The sequence below is a fragment of the Heterodontus francisci genome, chromosome X, assembly GCF_036365525.1.
Source record: "Heterodontus francisci isolate sHetFra1 chromosome X, sHetFra1.hap1, whole genome shotgun sequence".
Classification (NCBI taxonomy): domain Eukaryota; kingdom Metazoa; phylum Chordata; class Chondrichthyes; order Heterodontiformes; family Heterodontidae; genus Heterodontus; species Heterodontus francisci.
In genome coordinates, this window is record NC_090421.1 from 18,168,625 (window position 1) to 18,192,342 (window position 23,718).

Sequence of the window (23,718 nt, forward strand, 5' to 3'; positions counted from 1 at the left end):
GCACCCACCAGTACTGTCCCGCAATGTTATACAGTGACAGACCTGTCCCCACCATTACTGCACCCCAGTGTTATAGACTGACTGACCTGTACCCACCAGTACTGTACCCAAGTGTTATACAGTGACAGACCTGTCCCCACCAGTACTGTACCCCAGTGTTATATGGTGACAGACCAGTCCCCACGAATACTGTACCCAAGTGTTATACAGAGACAGACCTGTCCCCACCAGTACTGTACCCCAGTGTTATACAGTGACAGACCTGTCCCCACCAGTACTGTAACCCAGTGTGATACACTAACTGACCTGTACCCACCAGTACTGTACCCCAGTGTTGCAGAGGCAGACCTGTACCCACCAGTACTGTACCCCAGTGTTGCAGAGACAGACCTGTACCCACCAGTACTGTATCCCAGTGTTATACAGTGACAGACCTGTTCCCACCAGTACTGTACCCCATTGTTATACAGTGACAGACCTGTCCCCACCAGTACTGTACCCCAGTGTTATACAGTGACAGACCTGACCCCACCAGTACTGTACCCCAGTGTTGCAGAGACAGACCTGTACCCACCAGTACTGTAACCCAGTGTTATACACTGACTGACCTGGACTCACCAGTACTGTACCCCAGTGTTGCAGAGACAGACCTGTACCCACCAGTACTGTACCCCAGTGTTATCCAGTGACAGTCCTGTACCCACCAGTCCGGTACCCAAATGTTATACAGTGACAGACCTGTCCCCATCATTACTGCACCCCAGTATTATGCAGTGACAGACCTGTACCCACCAGTACTGTACCGCAATGTCATACACTGACAGATCTGTATCCACCAGTACTGTACCCCAGTGTTATACAGTGACAGATCTGTCCCCACCAGTACTGTACCCCAGTGTTTTTCAGTGACAGAGCTGTACCCACCAGTACTGTACCCCAGTGTTACACAGTGACAGTCCTGTACCCACCAGTCCTGTACCCCAATGTTATACAGTGACAGACCTGTCCCCACCATTACTGTACCCCAGTGTTATACACTGACTGACCTGTACCCACCAGTACTGTACCCCAGTGTTATACACTGACAGACCTGTACCCACCAGTACTGTACCCCAGTGTTATACAGTGACAGACCTGTACCCACCAGTACTGTACCCCAGTGTTATACAGTGACAGACTTGTACCCACCAGGACTGTACCCCAGTTTTAATCTGTGACAGACGTGTCCCCACCTGTACTGGACCCCAGTGTTATCTCCTGACTGACCAGGCCCCACCAGTACTGTACCCCAGTATTATACACAAACAGACCTGTCCCCACCAGTACTGTACCCCAGTGTGATAGTGACAGACCTGTACCCACCAGTACTGTACCCGTGTCATACAGTGACAGACCTGCACCCACCAGGACTGTACCCCAGTGTTATACAAGGACAGACATGTACCCACCAGGACTGTACCCCATTATTATGGACTGACAGACCTGTCACCACCAGTACTGTACCCCAGTGTTCTACAATGACAGACCTGTCCCCACCATTACTGTACCCCAGTGTGATACAGTGACAGACCTGTCCCCACCAGTACTGTACCCCAGTGTGATACAGTGACAGACCTGTCCCCACCAGTACTGTACTCCAGTATTATAGACTGACAGACCTGTCCCCACCAGTACTGTACTCCAGTATTATAGACTGACAGACCTGTCCCCACCAGTACTGTACCCCAGTGTTATGCAGTGACAGACCTGACCCCACCAGTACTGTACCCCAGTGTCATGCAGTGACAGACCTGTCCCCACCATTACTGTACCCGAGTTTTATACAGTGACAGACCAGTCCCCACTAGTACTGTACCACAGTGTCATACAGTGACAGACCTGTACCCACCAGTACTGTACCCCTGTGTTATCCAGTGACAGACCTGCACCCACCAGGACTGAACCCCAGTGTGATACAGTGACAGACCTGTCCCCACCAGTACTGTACCCAAATGCTTTACAGTGACAGACCTGTCCCCACCAGTACTGTACCCAAGTGCTTTACAGTGACAGACCTGTCCCCAAGTGCTACACACTGACAGACCTGTCCCCACCAGTACTTTATCCAAGTGCTGCACACCGACAGACCTGTCCCCACCAGTACTGTACCCAAGTGCTATACAGTGACAGACCTGTCCCCACCAGTACTGTACCCAAGTACTATACAGTGACAGACCTGTCCCCACCAGTACTGTACCCCAGTGTTATACAATGACAGACCTGTACCCACCAGTACTGTACCCAAGTGTTATACAGTGACAGACCTGTCCCCACCAGTACTGCACCCCAGTGTTATACAGTGACAGACCTGTCCCCACCAGTACTGTACCCCAGTGTTATACAGTGACAGACCTGTCCCCACCAGTACTGTACCCCAGTGTTATACAGTGACAGACCTGTCCCCACCAGTACTGTACCCCAATGTTATACAGTGACAGACCTGTACCCACCAGTACTGTACCCGAGTTATACAGTGACAGACCTGTCCTCACCAGTACTGTACCCCAGTGTTATACAGTGACAGACCTGTCCCCACCAGTACTGTACCCAAGTGCTATACACTGACAGATCTGTTCCCACCAGTACTGTACCCCAGTGTTATCCAGTGACAGACCTGTACCCACCAGTACTCTACCCCAGTTTTGTACAGTGACAGATCTCAACCCACCAGTACTGTACCCCAGTGTAATACAGTGACAGATCTGTACCCACCAGTACTCTACCCCAGTGCTATACACTGATAGACCTGTACCCACCAGCACTGTACCCCAGTGTTATACACTGACAGACCTGTCCCCACCAGTACTGTACCCCAGTGTTATACAGTGACAGACCTGTCCCCACCAGTACTGTACCCCAATGTTATACAGTGACAGACCTGTACCCACCAGTACTGTACCCGAGTTATACAGTGACAGACCTGTCCTCACCAGTACTGTACCCCAGTGTTATACAGTGACAGACCTGTCCCCACCAGTACTGTACCCAAGTGCTATACAGTGACAGACCTGTCCCCACCAGTACTGCACCCCAGTGTTTTCTAGTGACAGACCTGTCCCCACCAGGACTGTACCCCAGTTTTAATCTGTGACAGACGTGTCCCCACCTGTACTGGACCCCAGTGTTTTTTACTGACTGACCAGGCCCCACCAGTACTGTACCCCAGTATTATACACAAACAGACCTGTCCCCACCAGTACTGTTCCCCAGTGTGATACAGTGACAGACCTGCACCCACCAGGACTGTACCCCAGTGTTATACAAGGATAGACATGTACCCACCAGTACTGTACCCCATTATTATGGACTGACAGACCTGTAGCCACCAGTACTGTACCCAAGTGCTACACAGTGACAGACCTGTACCCACCAGTACTGTACCCCAGTGTTCTACAATGACAGACCTGTCCCCACCAGTACTGTACCCCAGTGTCATACAGTGACAGACCTGCACCCACCAGTACTGTACCCCAGTGTTATACAGTGACAGACCTGTCCCCACCAGTACGTTACCCCAGTGCTATACAGTGACAGACCTGCACCCACCAGTACTGTACCCCAGTGTTATGTACTGACTGACCAGGCCCCACCAGTACTGTACCCCAGTATTATACAGTGACAGACCTGTCCCCACCAGTACTGTACCCCAGTGTGATACAGTGACAGACCTGTCCCCACCAGTACTGTACCCCAGTGTGATAGTGACAGACCTGTCCCCACCAGTACTGTACCCCAGTGTGATACAGTGACAGACCTGTCCCCACCAGTACTGTACTCCAGTATTCTAGACTGACAGACCTGTCCCCACCAGTACTGTACCCCAGTGTTATGCAGTGACAGACCTGACCCCACCAGTACTGTACCCCAGTGTCATGCAGTGACAGACCTGTCCCCATTACTTTACCCGAGTTTTATACAGTGACAGACCAGTCCCCACTAGTACTGTACCACAGTGTCATACAGTGACAGACCTGTCCCCACCAGTACTGTACCCCAGTGTTATACAGTGACAGACCTGTCCCCACCAGTTCTGTACCCCAGTGTTATACAGTGACAGACCTGTCCCCACCAGTACTGTACCCCAGTGTTATACAGTGACAGACCTGTACCCACCAGTACTGTACCCCAGTGTGATAGTGACAGACCTGTCCCCACCAGTACTGTACCCAAGTGCTTTACAGTGACAGACCTGTCCCCAAGTGCTACACACTGACAGACCTGTCCCCACCAGTACTTTATCCAACTGCTGCACACCGACAGACCTGTCCCCGCCAGTACTGTACCCAAGTGCTATGCAGTGACAGACCTGTCCCCACCAGTACTGTACCCAAGTGCTATGCAGTGACAGACCTGTGCCCACCAGTACTGTACCCCAGTGTAATACAGTGACAGATCTGTACCCACCAGTACTCTACCCCAGTGCTATACACTGATAGACCTGTCCCCACCAGTACTGTATCCCAGTGTTATACAGTGACAGACCTGTCCCCACCAGTACTGTACCCCAGTGTTATACAGTGACAGACCTGTCCCCACCAGTACTGTACCCCAATGTTATACAGTGACAGACCTGTACCCACCAGTACTGTACCCGAGTTATACAGTGACAGACCTGTCCTCACCAGTACTGTACCCCAGTGTTATACAGTGACAGACCTGTCCCCACCAGTACTGTACCCAAGTGCTATACACTGACAGATCTGTTCCCACCAGTACTGTACCCCAGTGTTATCCAGTGACAGACCTGTACCCACCAGTACTCTACCCCAGTTTTGTACAGTGACAGATCTCAACCCACCAGTACTGTACCCCAGTGTAATACAGTGACAGATCTGTACCCACCAGTACTCTACCCCAGTGCTATACACTGATAGACCTGTACCCACCAGCACTGTACCCCAGTGTTATACACTGACAGACCTGTCCCCACCAGTACTGTACCCCAGTGTTATACAGTGACAGACCTGTCCCCACCAGTACTGTACCCCAATGTTATACAGTGACAGACCTGTACCCACCAGTACTGTACCCGAGTTATACAGTGACAGACCTGTCCTCACCAGTACTGTACCCCAGTGTTATACAGTGACAGACCTGTCCCCACCAGTACTGTACCCAAGTGCTATACAGTGACAGACCTGTCCCCACCAGTACTGCACCCCAGTGTTTTCTAGTGACAGACCTGTCCCCACCAGGACTGTACCCCAGTTTTAATCTGTGACAGACGTGTCCCCACCTGTACTGGACCCCAGTGTTTTTTACTGACTGACCAGGCCCCACCAGTACTGTACCCCAGTATTATACACAAACAGACCTGTCCCCACCAGTACTGTTCCCCAGTGTGATACAGTGACAGACCTGCACCCACCAGGACTGTACCCCAGTGTTATACAAGGATAGACATGTACCCACCAGTACTGTACCCCATTATTATGGACTGACAGACCTGTAGCCACCAGTACTGTACCCAAGTGCTACACAGTGACAGACCTGTACCCACCAGTACTGTACCCCAGTGTTCTACAATGACAGACCTGTCCCCACCAGTACTGTACCCCAGTGTCATACAGTGACAGACCTGCACCCACCAGTACTGTACCCCAGTGTTATACAGTGACAGACCTGTCCCCACCAGTACGTTACCCCAGTGCTATACAGTGACAGACCTGCACCCACCAGTACTGTACCCCAGTGTTATGTACTGACTGACCAGGCCCCACCAGTACTGTACCCCAGTATTATACAGTGACAGACCTGTCCCCACCAGTACTGTACCCCAGTGTGATACAGTGACAGACCTGTCCCCACCAGTACTGTACCCCAGTGTGATAGTGACAGACCTGTCCCCACCAGTACTGTACCCCAGTGTGATACAGTGACAGACCTGTCCCCACCAGTACTGTACTCCAGTATTCTAGACTGACAGACCTGTCCCCACCAGTACTGTACCCCAGTGTTATGCAGTGACAGACCTGACCCCACCAGTACTGTACCCCAGTGTCATGCAGTGACAGACCTGTCCCCATTACTTTACCCGAGTTTTATACAGTGACAGACCAGTCCCCACTAGTACTGTACCACAGTGTCATACAGTGACAGACCTGTCCCCACCAGTACTGTACCCCAGTGTTATACAGTGACAGACCTGTCCCCACCAGTTCTGTACCCCAGTGTTATACAGTGACAGACCTGTCCCCACCAGTACTGTACCCCAGTGTTATACAGTGACAGACCTGTACCCACCAGTACTGTACCCCAGTGTGATAGTGACAGACCTGTCCCCACCAGTACTGTACCCAAGTGCTTTACAGTGACAGACCTGTCCCCAAGTGCTACACACTGACAGACCTGTCCCCACCAGTACTTTATCCAACTGCTGCACACCGACAGACCTGTCCCCGCCAGTACTGTACCCAAGTGCTATGCAGTGACAGACCTGTCCCCACCAGTACTGTACCCAAGTGCTATGCAGTGACAGACCTGTGCCCACCAGTACTGTACCCCAGTGTAATACAGTGACAGATCTGTACCCACCAGTACTCTACCCCAGTGCTATACACTGATAGACCTGTCCCCACCAGTACTGTATCCCAGTGTTATACAGTGACAGACCTGTCCCCACCAGTACTGTACCCCAGTGTTATACAGTGACAGACCTGTCCCCACCAGTACTGTACCCCAGTGTTATACAGTGACAGACCTGTCCCCACCAGTACTGTACCCCAGTGTTATACAGTGACAGACCTGTCCCCACCAGTACTGTACCCCAGTGTTATACAGTGACAGACCTGTCCCCACCAGTACTGTACCCCAGTGCTATACACTGATAGACCTGTCCCCACCAGTACTGTATCCCAGTGTTATACAGTGACAGACCTGTCCCCACCAGTACTGTATCCCAGTGTTATACAGTGACAGACCTGTCCCCACCAGTACTGTACCCCAGTGTTATACAGTGACAGACCTGTACCCACCAGTACTGAAACCCCAGTGTTATATAGTGTCAGACGTGCACCCACCTTGTTATCCAATGACAGACTTGTATCCACCAGTACTGTAACTCAGTGCTACAGAGTGACAGACTTGTCCCCAGCAATACTGTACCCCATTGATATCGAGTGATGGAGATGTCCCCTGCAGTGCTGTACCCTGGCATTGTGCAGTAACCTATAGGGACCGGGGGTTTTGGGTTGTCTGCTGGGCAAACGGAATCAGCCAGTGTGATTGCTGCTGATCACCATGCAGTGATGCTGTTGGAACATCCTGCGCTTTGAGTAATGAGCTGAATCACAAACTGTTACCCAGACAAGTTCAATTGCCTGCTCACTGTCCAGAATAACAAGTGAGCCACTTCAATGTGTACAGTCAATTCCCACAGAACATGGTGCCCCAGACAGAGTCAGCAGTGGTAAACGGTCAGGGTGGGGGAGCTAAATGGCAATGATAATCCACACTGAACTGGGGCAAAGTGAAGTCAAAGCTGAAGTGCTCGACTCAAAGCAGAGTTCCTGTTTGGATGCAGGCAATTCTCTGACAACCGACAGCCTTTTCCTCCTGTCTTCATTTGCCTGTCTTAAAGGGGCCATGCACAGCCTCAGCAGCTTTGCAGTCTGCCGACTAGCGGGATTCTCCATCAGAAAGAGCCACCCACAGCTGCACCCCACTAAATACTGCTCGCACCCTGACTTCCAAACAATGAGGAAAGGCCTCTGGGGTTTGCAGGCGGCGGGGTGGGGGGGGGGGGGAAAACACCTTGCGCAGAAGAAGCATCGGCAGCAGCGATTGGTCAGAGCAAATCGACCACCGTCAGCTTCTCACCCGGCAACAATATCCACGCTGGCGCGCTGTTAATTGGGATAAATGCGCGTGGAGCTGCAGAGCTCCAATCCAGGGCTAAATACGCAGCTTTGAGAGGAAAGCAGCCCTCTTCTCTCCCTGGCAGACACAGTGCAGAGTGAGTGGAAATCCTGCAGCATTACGTCAGGCGAGTCACACACATGTTTGCTGGGCCATGGGGATCAAATGTAAGCACTGAGGAAATCACACAACATCTGGACTACTTGGCCAGGGCTGAACGCAAGTGCTTGCAACTTTTGCAACAGTCATGTCACCACTTGGCACTCTCTCCCACTCCCTCCCCACACTTTCACACTCATTTCCAGTTCAACATGTTCACATAGTGCGAGGACCAGGGAGGAGGGCAAAAGAACCAGACATTTCTGAAACGACACAGTCAAGGCTCTGCGCACCCTGCCAGCCTCTGGTGTGACAGTATCTTGGAAAGGACCATTTCAGCAATACCATCGCATCTCTTCCACACCTTGGAGTGGTATTTCACAGCAATCCTGCCTTGAACCATCTGATCCAATCCCTCCTCTGCTCCATTCGCACCCCTCTGTGAGGGGTTAAAGAAAAGGATTTGTTCGGGGAGCTGCATGAAGCAGGAATTGTGTTGCGAAACAGACAGGTTCAACGACCATTACAGGCAATTGGGAAAATGAGGATCATTTAGCATTTGGCACATTTGCGAATATCCCACGGGATTTGTTTGATGTCTGATCAGTGCACTGCAGGAAATGACGGCCTGCTCTGCCCATCCAGCACCAGAGATGGCGTGGGCAGAGTTCCAGCAGTCACAGGGCACTGGCTCCCTTTTCACTCTTTGGCGCATTGAGGGTCAGGTACAGGTGAGAATTTAATAAACTCTTAGCTGTGTTGAACTGGTTTAATGGAAAGGGGAGGGGCTAGGGGTCTCCTAGATGGTACAGTAAAGGACAGGGGGGAGGGGGTCTCCTGTACAGCACAGTAAAGGGGGAGGGTCTCCTGCACAGCACAGCAAAGGGGATCTTCTATACAATAAAGGGGGTCTCCTGCACAGCACAGTAAAGGGGGAGGGGGTCTCCTGCACAGCACAGTAAAGGGGGAGGGTCTCCTGCACAGCACAGCAAAGGGGATCTTCTATACAATAAAGGGGGTCTCCTGCACAGCACAGTAAAGGGGGAGGGGGTCTCCTGTCCAGCACAGTAAAGGGGGAGGGGGTCTCCTGTCCAGCACAGTAAAGGGGGAGGGGGTCTCCTGCACAGCACTGTAAAGGGGGAGGGGGTCTCCTGCACAGCACTGTAAAGGGTATCTTCTATACAATAAAGGGGATCTCCTGTACAGTAAAGAGGATCTTCTATACAATAAAGGGGGTCTCCTATACAGTACAGTCAAGGGGGGCAGGGGGTCTGCTGCACAGTACATTAAAGGGCGGGTCTGCTGTACAGTACAATAAAGGGGATCTTCAATACAATGAAGGGGGTCTCCAGTATATTAATGCAGATCTTCTATACAATAAAGGGGGTCTCCTATACAGTACAGTCAAGGGAGGGGTGACCTGCACAGTACAGTCAAGGGAGAGGGTCTCCTGTACAGCACAGTAAAGGGGCGGGGGGGGGGTGTGTCTCCTGTACAGCACTGTAAACAGGGGGTCTCCTGTACAGCACAGTAAAGGCGAGCGTCTCCTGTACAGCACAGTATAGGGGATCTTCTATACAATAAAGGGGGTCTCCTATGCAGTACAGTAAAGGGGGAGGGTCTCCTGTACAGCACAGTAAAGGGGCGTCTCCTGGACAGCACAGTAAAGGGGGGGGGGGTGTCCTGTACAGCACAGTAAAGGGGGGGGGGGGGGTCTCCTGGGCAGCACAGTAAAGGGGGGGGGGGGGGTCTCCTGGGCAGCACAGTAAAGGGGGGGGGGGGGGTCTCCTGGGCAGCACAGTAAAGGGGGAGGGTCTCCTGGGCAGCACAGTAAAGGGGGAGGGTCTCCTGGGCAGCACAGTAAAGGGGGAGGGTCTCCTGGGCAGCACAGTAAAGGGGGAGGGTCTCCTGGGCAGCACAGTAAAGGGGGAGGGTCTCCTGGGCAGCACAGTAAAGGGGGAGGGTCTCCTGGGCAGCACAGTAAAGGGGGAGGGTCTCCTGTACAGTAAAGGGGGAGGGTCTCCTGTACAGTACCGTAAAGGAGGTGTCTCCTGTACAGTACAGTAAAGGGGCGTCTCCTGTACAGTACAGTAAAGGGGGAGGGTCTCCTGTACAGTACAGTAAAGGGGGAGGGTCTCCTGTACAGCACAGTAAAAGGGGGGGGGGTCTCCTGTACAGCACAGTAAAGGGGATCTTCTATACAATAAAGGGGGTTTCCTGTACAGCACAGTAAAGGGGGGGGGGTCTCCTGTACAGCACAGTACAGGGGGAGGGGGTCTCCTGCACAGCACAGTAAAGTGGGCGTCTCCTGTACAGTAAAGGGGGAGGGTCTCCTGTACAGCACAGTAAAGGGGATCTTCTATACAATAAAGGGGGTTTCCTGGACAGCACAGTAAAGTGGGGGGGCAGGTCTCCTGTACAGCACAGTAAAGGGGGGGGGGGTCTCCTGTACAGCACAGTAAAGGGGGGGGGGGTCTCCTGTACAGCACAGTAAAGGGGATCTTCTATACAATAAAGGGGGTCTCCTGTACAGCACAGTAAAGGGGGAGGGGGTCTCCTGTACAGCACAGCAAAGGGGGGGGGCGGGTCTCCTGTACAGCACAGTAAAGGGGGGCGGGTCTCCTGTACAGCACAGTAAAGGGGGGGGGGGATCACGTGTAGAGCACAGTAAAGGGGGAGGGGGTCTCCTGTACAGCACAGTAAAGGGGGAGGGAGTCTCCTGTACAGCACAGTAAAGGGGGAGGGGGTCTCCAGGACAGCACAGTAAAGGGGGAGGGGGTCTCCTGTACAGCACAGTAAAGGGGGAGGGGGTCTCCTGTACAGCACAGTAAAGGGGGAGGGGGGGTCTCCTGTACAGCACAGTAAAGGGGGAGGGGGGGTCTCCTGTACAGCACAGTAAAGGGGGAGGGGGGGTCTCCTGTACAGCACAGTAAAGGGGGAGGGGGGGTCTCCTGTACAGCACAGTAAAGGGGGAGGGGGGGTCTCCTGTACAGCACAGTAAAGGGGGAGGGGGGGTCTCCTGTACAGCACAGTAAAGGGGGAGGGGGGGTCTCCTGTACAGCACAGTAAAGGGGGAGGGGGGGTCTCCTGTACAGCACAGTAAAGGGGGAGGGGGGGGTCTCCTGTACAGCACAGTAAAGGGGGAGGGGGGGTCTCCTGTACAGCACAGTAAAGGGGGAGGGGGGGTCTCCTGTACAGCACAGTAAAGGGGGAGGGGGGGTCTCCTGTACAGCACAGTAAAGGGGGAGGGGGGGTCTCCTGTACAGCACAGTAAAGGGGGAGGGGGGGTCTCCTGTACAGCACAGTAAAGGGGGAGGGTCTCCTGGGCAGCACAGTAAAGGGGGAGGGTCTCCTGGGCAGCACAGTAAAGGGGGAGGGTCTCCTGGGCAGCACAGTAAAGGGGGAGGGTCTCCTGGGCAGCACAGTAAAGGGGGAGGGTCTCCTGGGCAGCACAGTAAAGGGGGAGGGTCTCCTGGGCAGCACAGTAAAGGGGGAGGGTCTCCTGGGCAGCACAGTAAAGGGGGAGGGTCTCCTGGGCAGCACAGTAAAGTGGCGTCTCCTGTACAGTAAAGGGGGAGGGTCTCCTGTACAGTACCGTAAAGGAGGTGTCTCCTGTACAGTACAGTAAAGGGGCGTCTCCTGTACAGTACAGTAAAGGGGGAGGGTCTCCTGTACAGTACAGTAAAGGGGGAGGGTCTCCTGTACAGCACAGTAAAAGGGGGGGGGGTCTCCTGTACAGCACAGTAAAGGGGATCTTCTATACAATAAAGGGGGTTTCCTGTACAGCACAGTAAAGGGGGGGGGGTCTCCTGTACAGCACAGTACAGGGGGAGGGGGTCTCCTGCACAGCACAGTAAAGTGGGCGTCTCCTGTACAGTAAAGGGGGAGGGTCTCCTGTACAGCACAGTAAAGGGGGAGGGTTTCCTGGACAGCACAGTAAAGGGGATCTTCTATACAATAAAGGGGGTTTCCTGGACAGCACAGTAAAGTGGGGGGGCAGGTCTCCTGTACAGCACAGTAAAGGGGGGGGGGGTCTCCTGTACAGCACAGTAAAGGGGGGGGGGGTCTCCTGTACAGCACAGTAAAGGGGATCTTCTATACAATAAAGGGGGTCTCCTGTACAGCACAGTAAAGGGGGAGGGGGTCTCCTGTACAGCACAGTAAAGGGGGGGGGGGTCTCCTGTACAGCACAGTAAAGGGGATCTTCTATACAATAAAGGGGGTTTCCTGGACAGCACAGTAAAGTGGGGGGGCAGGTCTCCTGTACAGCACAGTAAAGGGGGGGGGGTCTCCTGTACAGCACAGTAAAGGGGGGGGGGGTCTCCTGTACAGCACAGTAAAGGGGATCTTCTATACAATAAAGGGGGTCTCCTGTACAGCACAGTAAAGGGGGAGGGGGTCTCCTGTACAGCACAGTAAAGGGGATCTTCTATACAATAAAGGAGGTCTCCTGTACAGCACAGCAAAGGGGGGGGGCGGGTCTCCTGTACAGCACAGTAAAGGGGGGCGGGTCTCCTGTACAGCACAGTAAAGGGGGGGGGGGATCACGTGTAGAGCACAGTAAAGGGGGAGGGGGTCTCCTGTACAGCACAGTAAAGGGGGAGGGAGTCTCCTGTACAGCACAGTAAAGGGGGAGGGGGTCTCCAGGACAGCACAGTAAAGGGGGAGGGGGTCTCCAGGACAGCACAGTAAAGGGGGAGGGGGTCTCCTGTACAGCACAGTAAAGGGGGAGGGGGGGTCTCCTGTACAGCACAGTAAAGGGGGAGGGGGGGTCTCCTGTACAGCACAGTAAAGGGGGAGGGGGGGTCTCCTGTACAGCACAGTAAAGGGGGAGGGGGGGTCTCCTGTACAGCACAGTAAAGGGGGAGGGGGGGTCTCCTGTACAGCACAGTAAAGGGGGAGGGGGGGTCTCCTGTACAGCACAGTAAAGGGGGAGGGGGGGTCTCCTGTACAGCACAGTAAAGGGGGAGGGGGGGTCTCCTGTACAGCACAGTAAAGGGGGAGGGGGGGTCTCCTGTACAGCACAGTAAAGGGGGAGGGGGGGTCTCCTGTACAGCACAGTAAAGGGGGAGGGGGGGTCTCCTGTACAGCACAGTAAAGGGGGAGGGGGGGTCTCCTGTACAGCACAGTAAAGGGGGAGGGGGGGGTCTCCTGTACAGCACAGTAAAGGGGGAGGGGGGGTCTCCTGTACAGCACAGTAAAGGGGGAGGGGGGGTCTCCTGTACAGCACAGTAAAGGGGGAGGGGGGGTCTCCTGTACAGCACAGTAAAGGGGGAGGGGGGGTCTCCTGTACAGCACAGTAAAGGGGGAGGGGGGGTCTCCTGTACAGCACAGTAAAGGGGGAGGGGGGGGTCTCCTGTACAGCACAGTAAAGGGGGAGGGGGGGTCTCCTGTACAGCACAGTAAAGGGGGAGGGGGGGTCTCTTGTACAGCACAGTAAAGGGGGAGGGGGTCTCTTGTACAGCACAGTAAAGGGGGAGGGGGTCTCTTGTACAGCACAGTAAAGGGGGAGGGGGTCTCTTGTACAGCACAGTAAAGGGGGAGGGGGTCTCTTGTACAGCACAGTAAAGGGGGAGGGGGTCTCTTGTACAGCACAGTAAAGGGGGAGGGGGTCTCTTGTACAGCACAGTAAAGGGGGAGGGGGTCTCTTGTACAGCACAGTAAAGGGGGAGGGGGTCTCTTGTACAGCACAGTAAAGGGGGAGGGGGTCTCTTGTACAGCACAGTAAAGGGGGAGGGGGTCTCTTGTACAGCACAGTAAAGGGGGAGGGGGTCTCTTGTACAGCACAGTAAAGGGGGAGGGGGTCTCTTGTACAGCACAGTAAAGGGGGAGGGGGTCTCTTGTACAGCACAGTAAAGGGGGAGGGGGTCTCTTGTACAGCACAGTAAAGGGGGAGGGGGTCTCTTGCACAGCACAGTAAAGGGGGAGGGGGTCTCTTGCACAGCACAGTAAAGGGGGAGGGGGTCTCCTGCACAGCACAGTAAAGGGGGAGGGGGTCTCCTGCACAGCACAGTAAAGGGGGAGGGGGTCTCCTGCACAGCACAGTAAAGGGGGAGGGGGTCTCCTGCACAGCACAGTAAAGGGGGAGGGTCTCCTGCACAGCACAGTAAAGGGGGAGGGTCTCCTGTACAGCACAGTAAAGGGGGAGGGTTTGCTGGACAGCACAGTAAAGGGGATCTTCTCTACAATAAAGGGGGTCTCCTGTACAGCACAGTAAAGGGGGAGGGGGTCTCCTATACAGCACAGTAAAGGGGGAGGGGGTCTCCTATACAGCACAGGGTATCTTCTATACAATAAAGGGGGTCTCCTGTACAGCACAGTAAAGGGGGGGAGGTCTCCTGTACAGCACAGTAAAGGGGGAGGGGGTCTCCTGTACAGCACAGTAAAGGGGATCTTCTATACAATAAAGGGGGTCTCCTGTACAGCACAGTAAAGGGGGAGGGGGTCTCCTGTACAGTACAGTAAAGGGGATCTTCTGTACAGGAGACCCCCTTTATTGTATAGAAGATCCCCTTTACTGTGCTGTACAGGAGACCCCCTCCCCCTTTACTGTGCTGTACAGGAGACCCCCCCCCCTTTACTGTGCTGTACAGGAGACCCCCTTTATTGTATAGCACAGTAAAAGGGGGGGGGGGTCTCCTGTACAGCACAGTAAAGGGGGAGGGGGTCTCCTGTACAGCACAGTAAAGGGGGAGGGGGTCTCCTGTACAGCACAGTAAAGGGGATCTTCTATACAATAAAGGGGGTCTCCTGTCCAGCACAGTAAAGGGGGGGGGGTCCTCCTGTACAGTACAGTAAAGGGGATCTTCTATACAATAAAGGGGGTCTCCTGTACAGCACAGTAAAGGGGGGGGGGTCTCCTGTACAGCACAGTAAAGGGGGGGGGGTCTCCTGTACAGCACAGTAAAGGGGGGGGGGGGTCTCCTGTACAGCACAGTAAAGGGGGAGGGGGTCTCTTGTACAGCACAGTACAAGGGGAGGGGGTCTCTTGGACAGCACAGTAAAGGGGGAGGGGGTCTCTTGGACAGCACAGTTAAGGGGGAGGGGGTCTCCTGTACAGCACAGTAAAGGGGGAGGGGGTCTCCTGTACAGCACAGTAAAGGGGGAGGGGGTCTCCTGTACAGCACAGTAAAGGGGGAGGGGGTCTCCTGTACAGCACAGTAAAGGGGGGGGGGGGGGGTCTCCTGTCCAGCACAGTAAAAGGGGCGTCTCCTGTACAGTAAAGGGGGAGGGCTTCCTGGACAGCACAGTAAAGGGGGGGGGGTCTCCTGTACAGCACAGTAAAGGGGGAGGGGGTCTCCTGTACAGCACAGTAAAGGGGGAGGGGGTCTCCTGTACAGCACAGTAAAGGGGGAGGGGGTCTCCTGTACAGCACAGTAAAGGGGGAGGGGGTCTCCTGTACAGCACAGTAAAGGGGGAGGGGGTCTCCTGTACAGCACAGTACAGGGGGAGGGGGTCTCCTGTACAGCACAGTACAGGGTGAGGGGGTCTCCTGTACAGCACAGTAAAGGGGGAGGGGGTCTCTTGTACAGCACAGTACAGGGGGAGGGGGTCTCTTGTACAGCACAGTAACGGGGGAGGGGGTCTCTTGTCCAGCACAGTAACGGGGGAGGGGGTCTCTTGTACAGCACAGTTAAGGGGGAGGGGGACTCCTGTACAGCACAGTAAAGGGGGAGGGGGACTCCTGTACAGCACAGTAAAGGGGGAGGGGGACTCCTGTACAGCACAGTAAAGGGGGAGGGGGTCTCCTGTACAGCACAGTAAAGGGGGAGGGGGTCTCCTGTACAGCACAGTAAAGGGGGGGGGGATCTCCTGTACAGCACAGTAAAGGGGGGGGGATCTCCTGTACAGCACAGTAAAGGGGGGGGGATCTCCTGTACAGCACAGTAAAAGGGGCGTCTCCTGTACAGTAAAGGGGGAGGGTCTCCTGTACAGCACAGTAAAGGGGGGGGGTCTCCTGTACAGCACAGTAAAGGGGATCTTCTATACAATAAAGGGGGTCTCCTGTACAGCACAGTAAAGCGGGGGGCGGGTCTCCTGTACAGCACAGTAAAGGGGGAGGGGGTCTCCTGTACAGCACAGTAAAGGGGGGGGGTCTCCTGTACAGCACAGTAAAGGGGGGGGTGCGGGTCTCCTGTACAGCACAGTAAAGGGGGGGGGGTCTCCTGTACAGCACAGTAAAGGGGGGGGGGGTCTCCTGTACAGCACAGTAAAGGGGGGGGGTCTCCTGTACAGCACAGTAAAGGGGGGGGGGGGTCTCCTGTACAGCACAGTAAAGGGGGGGGGGGGTCTCCTGTACAGCACAGTAAAGGGGGGGGGGTCTCCTGTACAGCACAGTAAAGGGGGGGGGGTCTCCTGTACAGCACAGTAAAGGGGGGGGTCTCCTGTACAGCACAGTAAAGGGGGGGGGTCTCCTGTACAGCACAGTAAAGGGGGGGGGGTCTCCTGTACAGCACAGTAAAGGCAGGGGGGGGGGGTTTCCTGTACAGCACAGTAAAGGGGGGGGGTCTCCTGTACAGTACAGTAAAGGGGATCTTCTATACAATAAAGGGGGTCTCCTATACAGTAGTCAAGGGTGGGGTCTCCTGTCCCGCACAGTAAAGGGGGGGGGTCTCCTGGACAGCACAGTAAAGGGGGAGGGGGTCTCCTGGACAGCACAGTAAAGGGGGAGGGGGTCTCCTGGACAGCACAGTAAAGGGGGAGGGGGTCTCCTGGACAGCACAGTAAAGGGGGAGGGGGTCTCCTGGACAGCACAGTAAAGGGGGAGGGGGTCTCCTGGACAGCACAGTAAAGGGGGAGGGGGTCTCCTGGACAGCACAGTAAAGGGGGAGGGGGTCTCCTGGACAGCACAGTAAAGGGGGAGGGGGTCTCCTGGACAGCACAGTAAAGGGGGAGGGGGTCTCCTGTACAGCACAGTAAAGGGGGAGGGGGTCTCCTGGACAGTCCAGTAAAGGGGATCTTCTATGCAATAAAGGGGGTCTCCTATACAGTAGTCAAGGGTGGGGTCTCCTGTCCAGCACTGTAAAGGGGGAGGGGGTCTCCTGTCCAGCACAGTAAAGGGGGAGGGGGTCTCCTGTCCAGCACAGTAAAGGGGGAAGGGGTCTCTTGTCCAGCACAGTAAAGGGGGAGGGGGTCTCTTGTCCAGCACAGTAAAGGGGGAGGGGGTCTCTTGTCCAGCACAGTAAAGGGGGAGGGGGTCTCTTGTCCAGCACAGTAAAGGGGGAGGGGGTCTCTTGTCCAGCACAGTAAAGGGGGAGGGGGTCTCTTGTCCAGCACAGTAAAGGGGGAGGGGGTCTCTTGTCCAGCACAGTAAAGGGGGAGGGGGTCTCTTGTCCAGCACAGTAAAGGGGGAGGGGGTCTCTTGTACAGCACAGTAAAGGGGGAGGGGGTCTCCTGTACAGCACAGTAAAGGGGGGGGGGTTTCCTGCACAGCACAGTAAAAGGGGGGGGGGGGTTTCCTGAACAGCACAGTAAAAGGGGGGGGGTTTCCTGTCCAGCACAGTAAAAGGGGCGTCTCCTGTACAGTAAAGGGGGAGGGTCTCCTGTGCAGCACAGTAAAGGGGGGGGGGTTTCCTGGACAGCACAGTAAAGGGGATCTTCTATACAATAAAGGGGGTTTCCTGGACAGCACAGTAAAGGGAGGGGGGGGGGGTCTCCTGTACAGCACAGTAAAGGGGGGGGGGGTCTCCTGTACAGCACAGTATAGGGGATCTTCTATACAATAAAGGGGGTTTCCTGTACAGCACAGTAAAGGCAGGGGGGGGGGGGTTTCCTGTACAGCACACTAAAGGGGGGGGGGGGGATCACGTGTAGAGCACAGTAAAGGGGGAGGGCGTCTCGTGTCGAGCACAGTAAAGGGGGAGGGGGTCTCCTGGACAGGACAGTAAAGGGGATCTTCTATACAATAAAGGGGGTCTCCTATACAGTAGTCAAGGGTGGGGTCTCCTGTCCAGCAAAGGAGTGGGGGGGGGGGTCTCCTGTCCAGCAAAGGAGTGGGGGGGGGGGATCTCCTGTCCAGCAAAGGAGTGGGGGGGGGGATCTCCTGTCCAGCAAAGGAGTGGGGGGGGGGGGGGGATCTCCTGTCCAGCAAAGGAGTGGAGTGGGGGGGGGGGGGTCTCCTGTCCAGCAGAGTAAGGAGGGAGGGGGGTGTCTCCTGTCCAGCAGAGTAAGGAGGGAGGGGGGTGTCTCCTGTCCAGCAGAGTAAGGAGGGAGGGGGGTGTCTCCTGTCCAGCAGAGTAAGGAGGGAGGGGGGGGGTGTCTCCTGTCCAGCAGAGTAAGGAGGGAGGGGGGGGGGGGTGTCTCCTGTCCAGCAGAGTAAGGAGGGAGGGGGGGGTGTCTCCTGTCCAGCAGAGTAAGGAGGGAGGGGGGGGGGTGTCTCCTGTCCAGCAGAGTAAGGAGGGAGGGGGGGGGTGTCTCCTGTCCAGCAGAGTAAGGAGGGAGGGGGGGGGGGGGTGTCTCCTGTCCAGCAGAGTAAGGAGGGGGGGGGGGGGTGTCTCCTGTCCAGCAGAGTAAGGAGGGAGGGGGGGGGGGGGTGTCTCCTGTCCAGCAGAGTAAGGAGGGAGGGGGTTTTCTGCACAATACAGGAGCTTTTTGCTGGAGATTGGATAGAGGGTAGAAAATGCAAATCTTCTGTGGGACGAGTTGTGATTTCACTGAAACGCCACATGCCCAGGGGGGCCGGGCTCTCTCTTCAAATCCTGTCCCCGATCAGGAACACAGAAGCTCGGCGGCTGAGCGGATCCTCCACACAGTCTCCCGGCTCCGGACCAACATCCGCACCCTCCCGGTGTCCCAACTCAACCCAGGAGGATCCTCACGATCTGGCTCGCTCTCCCTGTGCCCCCTCCCCACCCCCCGATGATGTCCCAGGTTCACCCCTGAGGTGCCCCTTTAATTTGCCCAACAACCACAACAAATATATCAATTAAATCCAGTCTAAGGAACACCGTTAGAAACAGGAATACTCGCGGGCCGCTCACACACTTGCAATTAAAGCCCCTGAACTTTTCATGCAGAGAATAACTGGGAGAATTCTCTTCACTCATCGGACATCAGAACAAGGGACAAACTGCTTTCCCTGACAACTGCCCTTTGATGAAGCCCGGTTACAAACTCTATTCAAAGTTTGCAAAACTTTTTTGTCTCCCTTCTCAAAACCGGCTTTACACAAAAAAAAACTTTTGGACATAAAGTTCCCCCAGAGTCTTCAAGGTTCCAAAATCACTCACGTTTCTGGGTCGGGGATGTAAAAGTCCACAGAGAAGCCAAAGTAGCTGTGCTGGGGTCCGCTGTACACGGCGGGGCTGAGCGAGTCCAGGTTAAATCCCAGTGAACGAGAGGACAACACAAATACAAGGGACCAGCGGAAAAACTTGCCCAAACTTTGCCCAACTCCAGCCGCACGGCTCATGGCTGCTGCTGCTCTCGGTACCTCGTCCTTGCCAGTGAAACACTCAATCCTGAATCATGGCCAAACGCAGACACACTCAGGAACAAGGAGCAGACACCCCAGCCCCCTCATAGCTCAGCTGAGAAAGGGTGTTCCTGAAAAATGAGGTCATTTGGGAGGAGGGGTCTGACTAGACATTGGAGCAAGTTGACTGCTTAAATGGTGAGTTCGAGGTGTCGCAGCCAGTCTGTTGCAAAATAAGCTTTTTCGCATAATGGAAAAATTAGTAAGTGATTGCAGCTCAAATCTACAGGGTCTATGAATCGAACTTCCCTCCTGGGTTCTCTCCCCTCCACTCCTCAAGGATCAGACTCTTTCCATTACAGCCGCCCTCCAGTACCTCACCCGAGTAGCTATTCACCTAAAAGCTGAGTGAGTGAGGGCAGGCTATTCGACTGTGGGGGGCATCAGCACGAAACTCTGATGCTATCCTATGCACTCACAGATATAGACTACACACACACAATCTCACAGACAATTTCCAGTGTCACTGATTTTCTCCTTCCCTTAACGACTGGCCCAGCTCAAGATTAGTGATCTCAGAACAGACAGAGGCTGACAGCACCCAGGTTTCCCTCAGCACCACACTGGGTTCTACCCTCAGCCACTGGAGTCATTTTGGAGCAACTCAGTCTTGTTGCAAATGGCCCTCCCTCCCTGTGGGTATTCTCAGTCACTCAATGTCACAAAGACCCAGGGGGTGAGGAGCATGTATTGAGAGCCAGGAGTGGCTTACGCACTCTGCTGTCTGAAGATACTTATACCAATCTGGAACATTGAATAAAATAAATACAGACCATTCCATAACCTGGCTTCAGACACCAGGTGAGTGGATCCTGGGTCCAGGCAGGGAGACACAGAAGCGGAGATGATGAATCATTTCAAATGAAATTGGATAGGCACCAGAGAGAAATACATTTGAGGGGCGACGAGGATACAGCGCTGTACTGGGACTGACTGGATTGCTCCACAGAGAGCTGGGATTAATTTGATTGGCCAAATGGCCACATTCTATGCTGTTATGACTCTATGACCCCACACCCCTCAATGTAACACCCTGATATATCCCACACCCCTCACTGTAACACCCGAATATATCCCACACCCCTCACTGTAACACTCTGATATATCCCACACCCCTCACTGTCACAGTCTGATAGATCCCACACCCCTCACTGTAACACTCTGATATATCCCACACCCCTCACTGTAACACTCTGATATATCCCACACCCCTCACTGTAACACTCTGATATATCCCACACCCCTCACTGTAACACTCTGATATATCCCACACCCCTCACTATAACACTCTGATATATCCCACACCCCTCACTGTAACACTCTGATATATCCCACACCCCCTCACTGTAACACTCTGATATATCCCACACCCCTCACTGTAACACTCTGATATATCCCACACCCCTCACTGTAACACTCTGATATATCCCACACCCCTCACTATAACACTCTGATATATCCCACACCCCTCACTGTAACACTCTGATATATCCCACACCCCTCATTGTAACACTCTGATATATCCCACACCCCTCATTGTAACACTCTGATATATCCCACACCCCTCACTGTAACACTCTGATATACCCCACATCCCTCACTGTAACACTCTGATATATCCCACACCCCTCACTGTAACACTCTGATATACCCCACATCCCTCACTGTAACACTCTGATATATCCCACACCCCTCATTGTAAGACTCTGATATATCCCACACCCCTCACTGTCACAGTCTGATATATCCCACACCCCTCACTGTAACACTCTGATATCTCCCAGACCCCTCACTGTAACACTCTGATATCTCCCAGACCCCTCACTGTAACACTCTGATATATCCCACACCTCTCATTGTAACACTCTGATATACCTCACACCCCTCACTGTCACACTCTGATATATTCCACACCCCTCACTGTAACACTCTGATAAAGACCACATCCCTCACTGTAACACTCTGATATATCCCACACCCCTCATTGTAAGACTCTGATATATCCCACACCCCTCACTGTAACACTCTGATATACCCCACATCCCTCACTGTAACACTCTGATATATCCCACACCCCTCACTGTAACACTCTGATATACCTCACACCCCTCACTGTCACACTCTGATATATTCCACACCCCTCACTGTAACACTCTGATAAAGACCACACCCCTCACTGTAACACTCTGATATATCCCACACCCCTCACTGTCACACTCTGATATATCCCATACCCCTCACTGTAACACTCTGATATATCCCACACCCCTCACTGTAACACTCTGATATATCCCACACCCCTCACTGTAACAGTCTGCTATATCTCACACCCCTCACTGTAACACTCTGACATATCCCACACCTCTCACTGTAACACTCTGATATACCCCACATCACTCACTGTCACACTCTGATATATCCCATACCCCTCACTGTAACACTCTGATATATCCCACACCCCTCACTGTCACACTCTGATATATCCCATACCCCTCACTGTAACACTCTGATATATCCCACACCCCTCACTGTAACAGTCTGCTATATCTCACACCCCTCACTGTAACACTCTGATATATCCCACACCCCTCACTGTAACAGTCTGCTATATCCCACACCCCTCACTGTAACACTCTGATATATCCCACACCCCTCACTGTAACAGTCTGCTATATCTCACACCCCTCACTGTAACACTCTGACATATCCCACACCTCTCACTGTAACACTCTGATATACCCCACATCACTCACTGTCACACTCTGATATATCCCATACCCCTCACTGTAACACTCTGATATACCCCACATCACTCACTGTCACACTCTGATATATCCCATACCCCTCAGTGTAACACTCTGATATATCCCACACCCCTCACTGTAACACTCTGATATATCCCACACCCCTCACTGTCACACTCTGATATATCCCATACCCCTCACTGTAACACTCTGATATATCCCACACTCCTCACTGTAACACTCTGATATATCCCACACCCCTCACTGTAACACTCTGATATATCCCACACCCCTCACTGTAACAGTCTGATATACCCCACACCTCTCACTGTAACACTCTGATATAGCCCACACCCCTCACTTTAACAGTCTGATATACCCCACACCTCTCATTGTAACACTCTGATATACCCCATACCTCTCACTGTAACACTCTGATATAGCCCACACCCCTCACTTTAACAGTCTGATATATCTCACACCCCTCACTGTAACACTCTGATATACCCCACACCTCTCACTGTAACACTCTGATATAGCCCACACCCCTCACTTTAACAGTCTGATATACCCCACACCTCTCATTGTAACACTCTGATATACCCCACACCTCTCATTGTAACACTCTGATATATCCCACACCTCTCACTGTAACACTCTGATATAGCCCACACCCCTCACTTTAACAGTCTGATATACCCCACACCTCTCATTGTAACACTCTGATATACCCCATACCTCTCACTGTAACACTCTGATATACCCTACAACCCTCACTGTAACACTATATTCGCTGGAGCTCAGAAGTGTGAGGGAGGATCTCATAGAAACCAATAAAACACTGGACAGTAATTAACAGGGTAGATGCAGTAAAGATGTTCCTGATGGTGGGGAGTCCAGAACCAGGGATCATAGTCTAAGGATACGGGGTAAACTTTTCAGGACTGAGATGAGGAGAAATGTCTTCACCCGGCGAGTGGTGAGCCTGTGGAATTTGCTACCACAGAAAGCAGTTGAGGCCAAAACATTGTATATTTTCAAGAAGGAGTTAGATATAGCTCTTGGGGCGAAAGGGATCAAAGGATATGGGGGGAAAGCGGGAACAGGATACTGAGTTGGATGATCAGCCATGATCATAATAGAGTCATAGAGTTATACAGCACAGAAACAGGCCCTTCGGCCCATCGTGTCTGTGCCAGCTATCAAGCACCTAGCTATTCTAATCCCATTTTCCAGCACTTGGCCCGTAGCCTTGTATGCTATGGTGTTTCAAGTGCTCATCTAAATACTTCTTAAATGTTGTGAGGGTTCCTGCCTCTACCACCTCTTCAGGCAGTGCGTTCCAGATTCCAACCACCCTCTGGGTGAAAATGTTTTTCCTCAAATCCCCTCTAAACCTCCTGCTCCTTACCTTAAATCTATGCCCCCTGGTTATTGACCCCTCCACTAAGGGAAAAAGTCTCTTCCTATGTAATCTATCAATGCCCCTCATAATTTTGTATACCT

General features: G+C 53.5%; 1 protein-coding gene across 2 annotated transcripts in view; it reads right to left on the reverse strand.

The window, feature by feature from the left end:
* LOC137358727 (integrin alpha-5-like) overlaps nt 1-19,816 on the reverse strand; it is a 231,295-nt gene extending 211,479 nt beyond the window's left edge. For both annotated transcript variants that reach the window (XM_068024987.1, XM_068024985.1), the window contains exon 1: nt 19,224-19,816. In XM_068024987.1, coding sequence (XP_067881088.1) covers nt 19,224-19,405 — 182 coding nt within the window. In that variant the 5' untranslated portion in view covers nt 19,406-19,816. The remainder of the gene's footprint in view (nt 1-19,223) is intronic.
* Nucleotides 19,817-23,718: the final 3,902 nt, after the last annotated feature.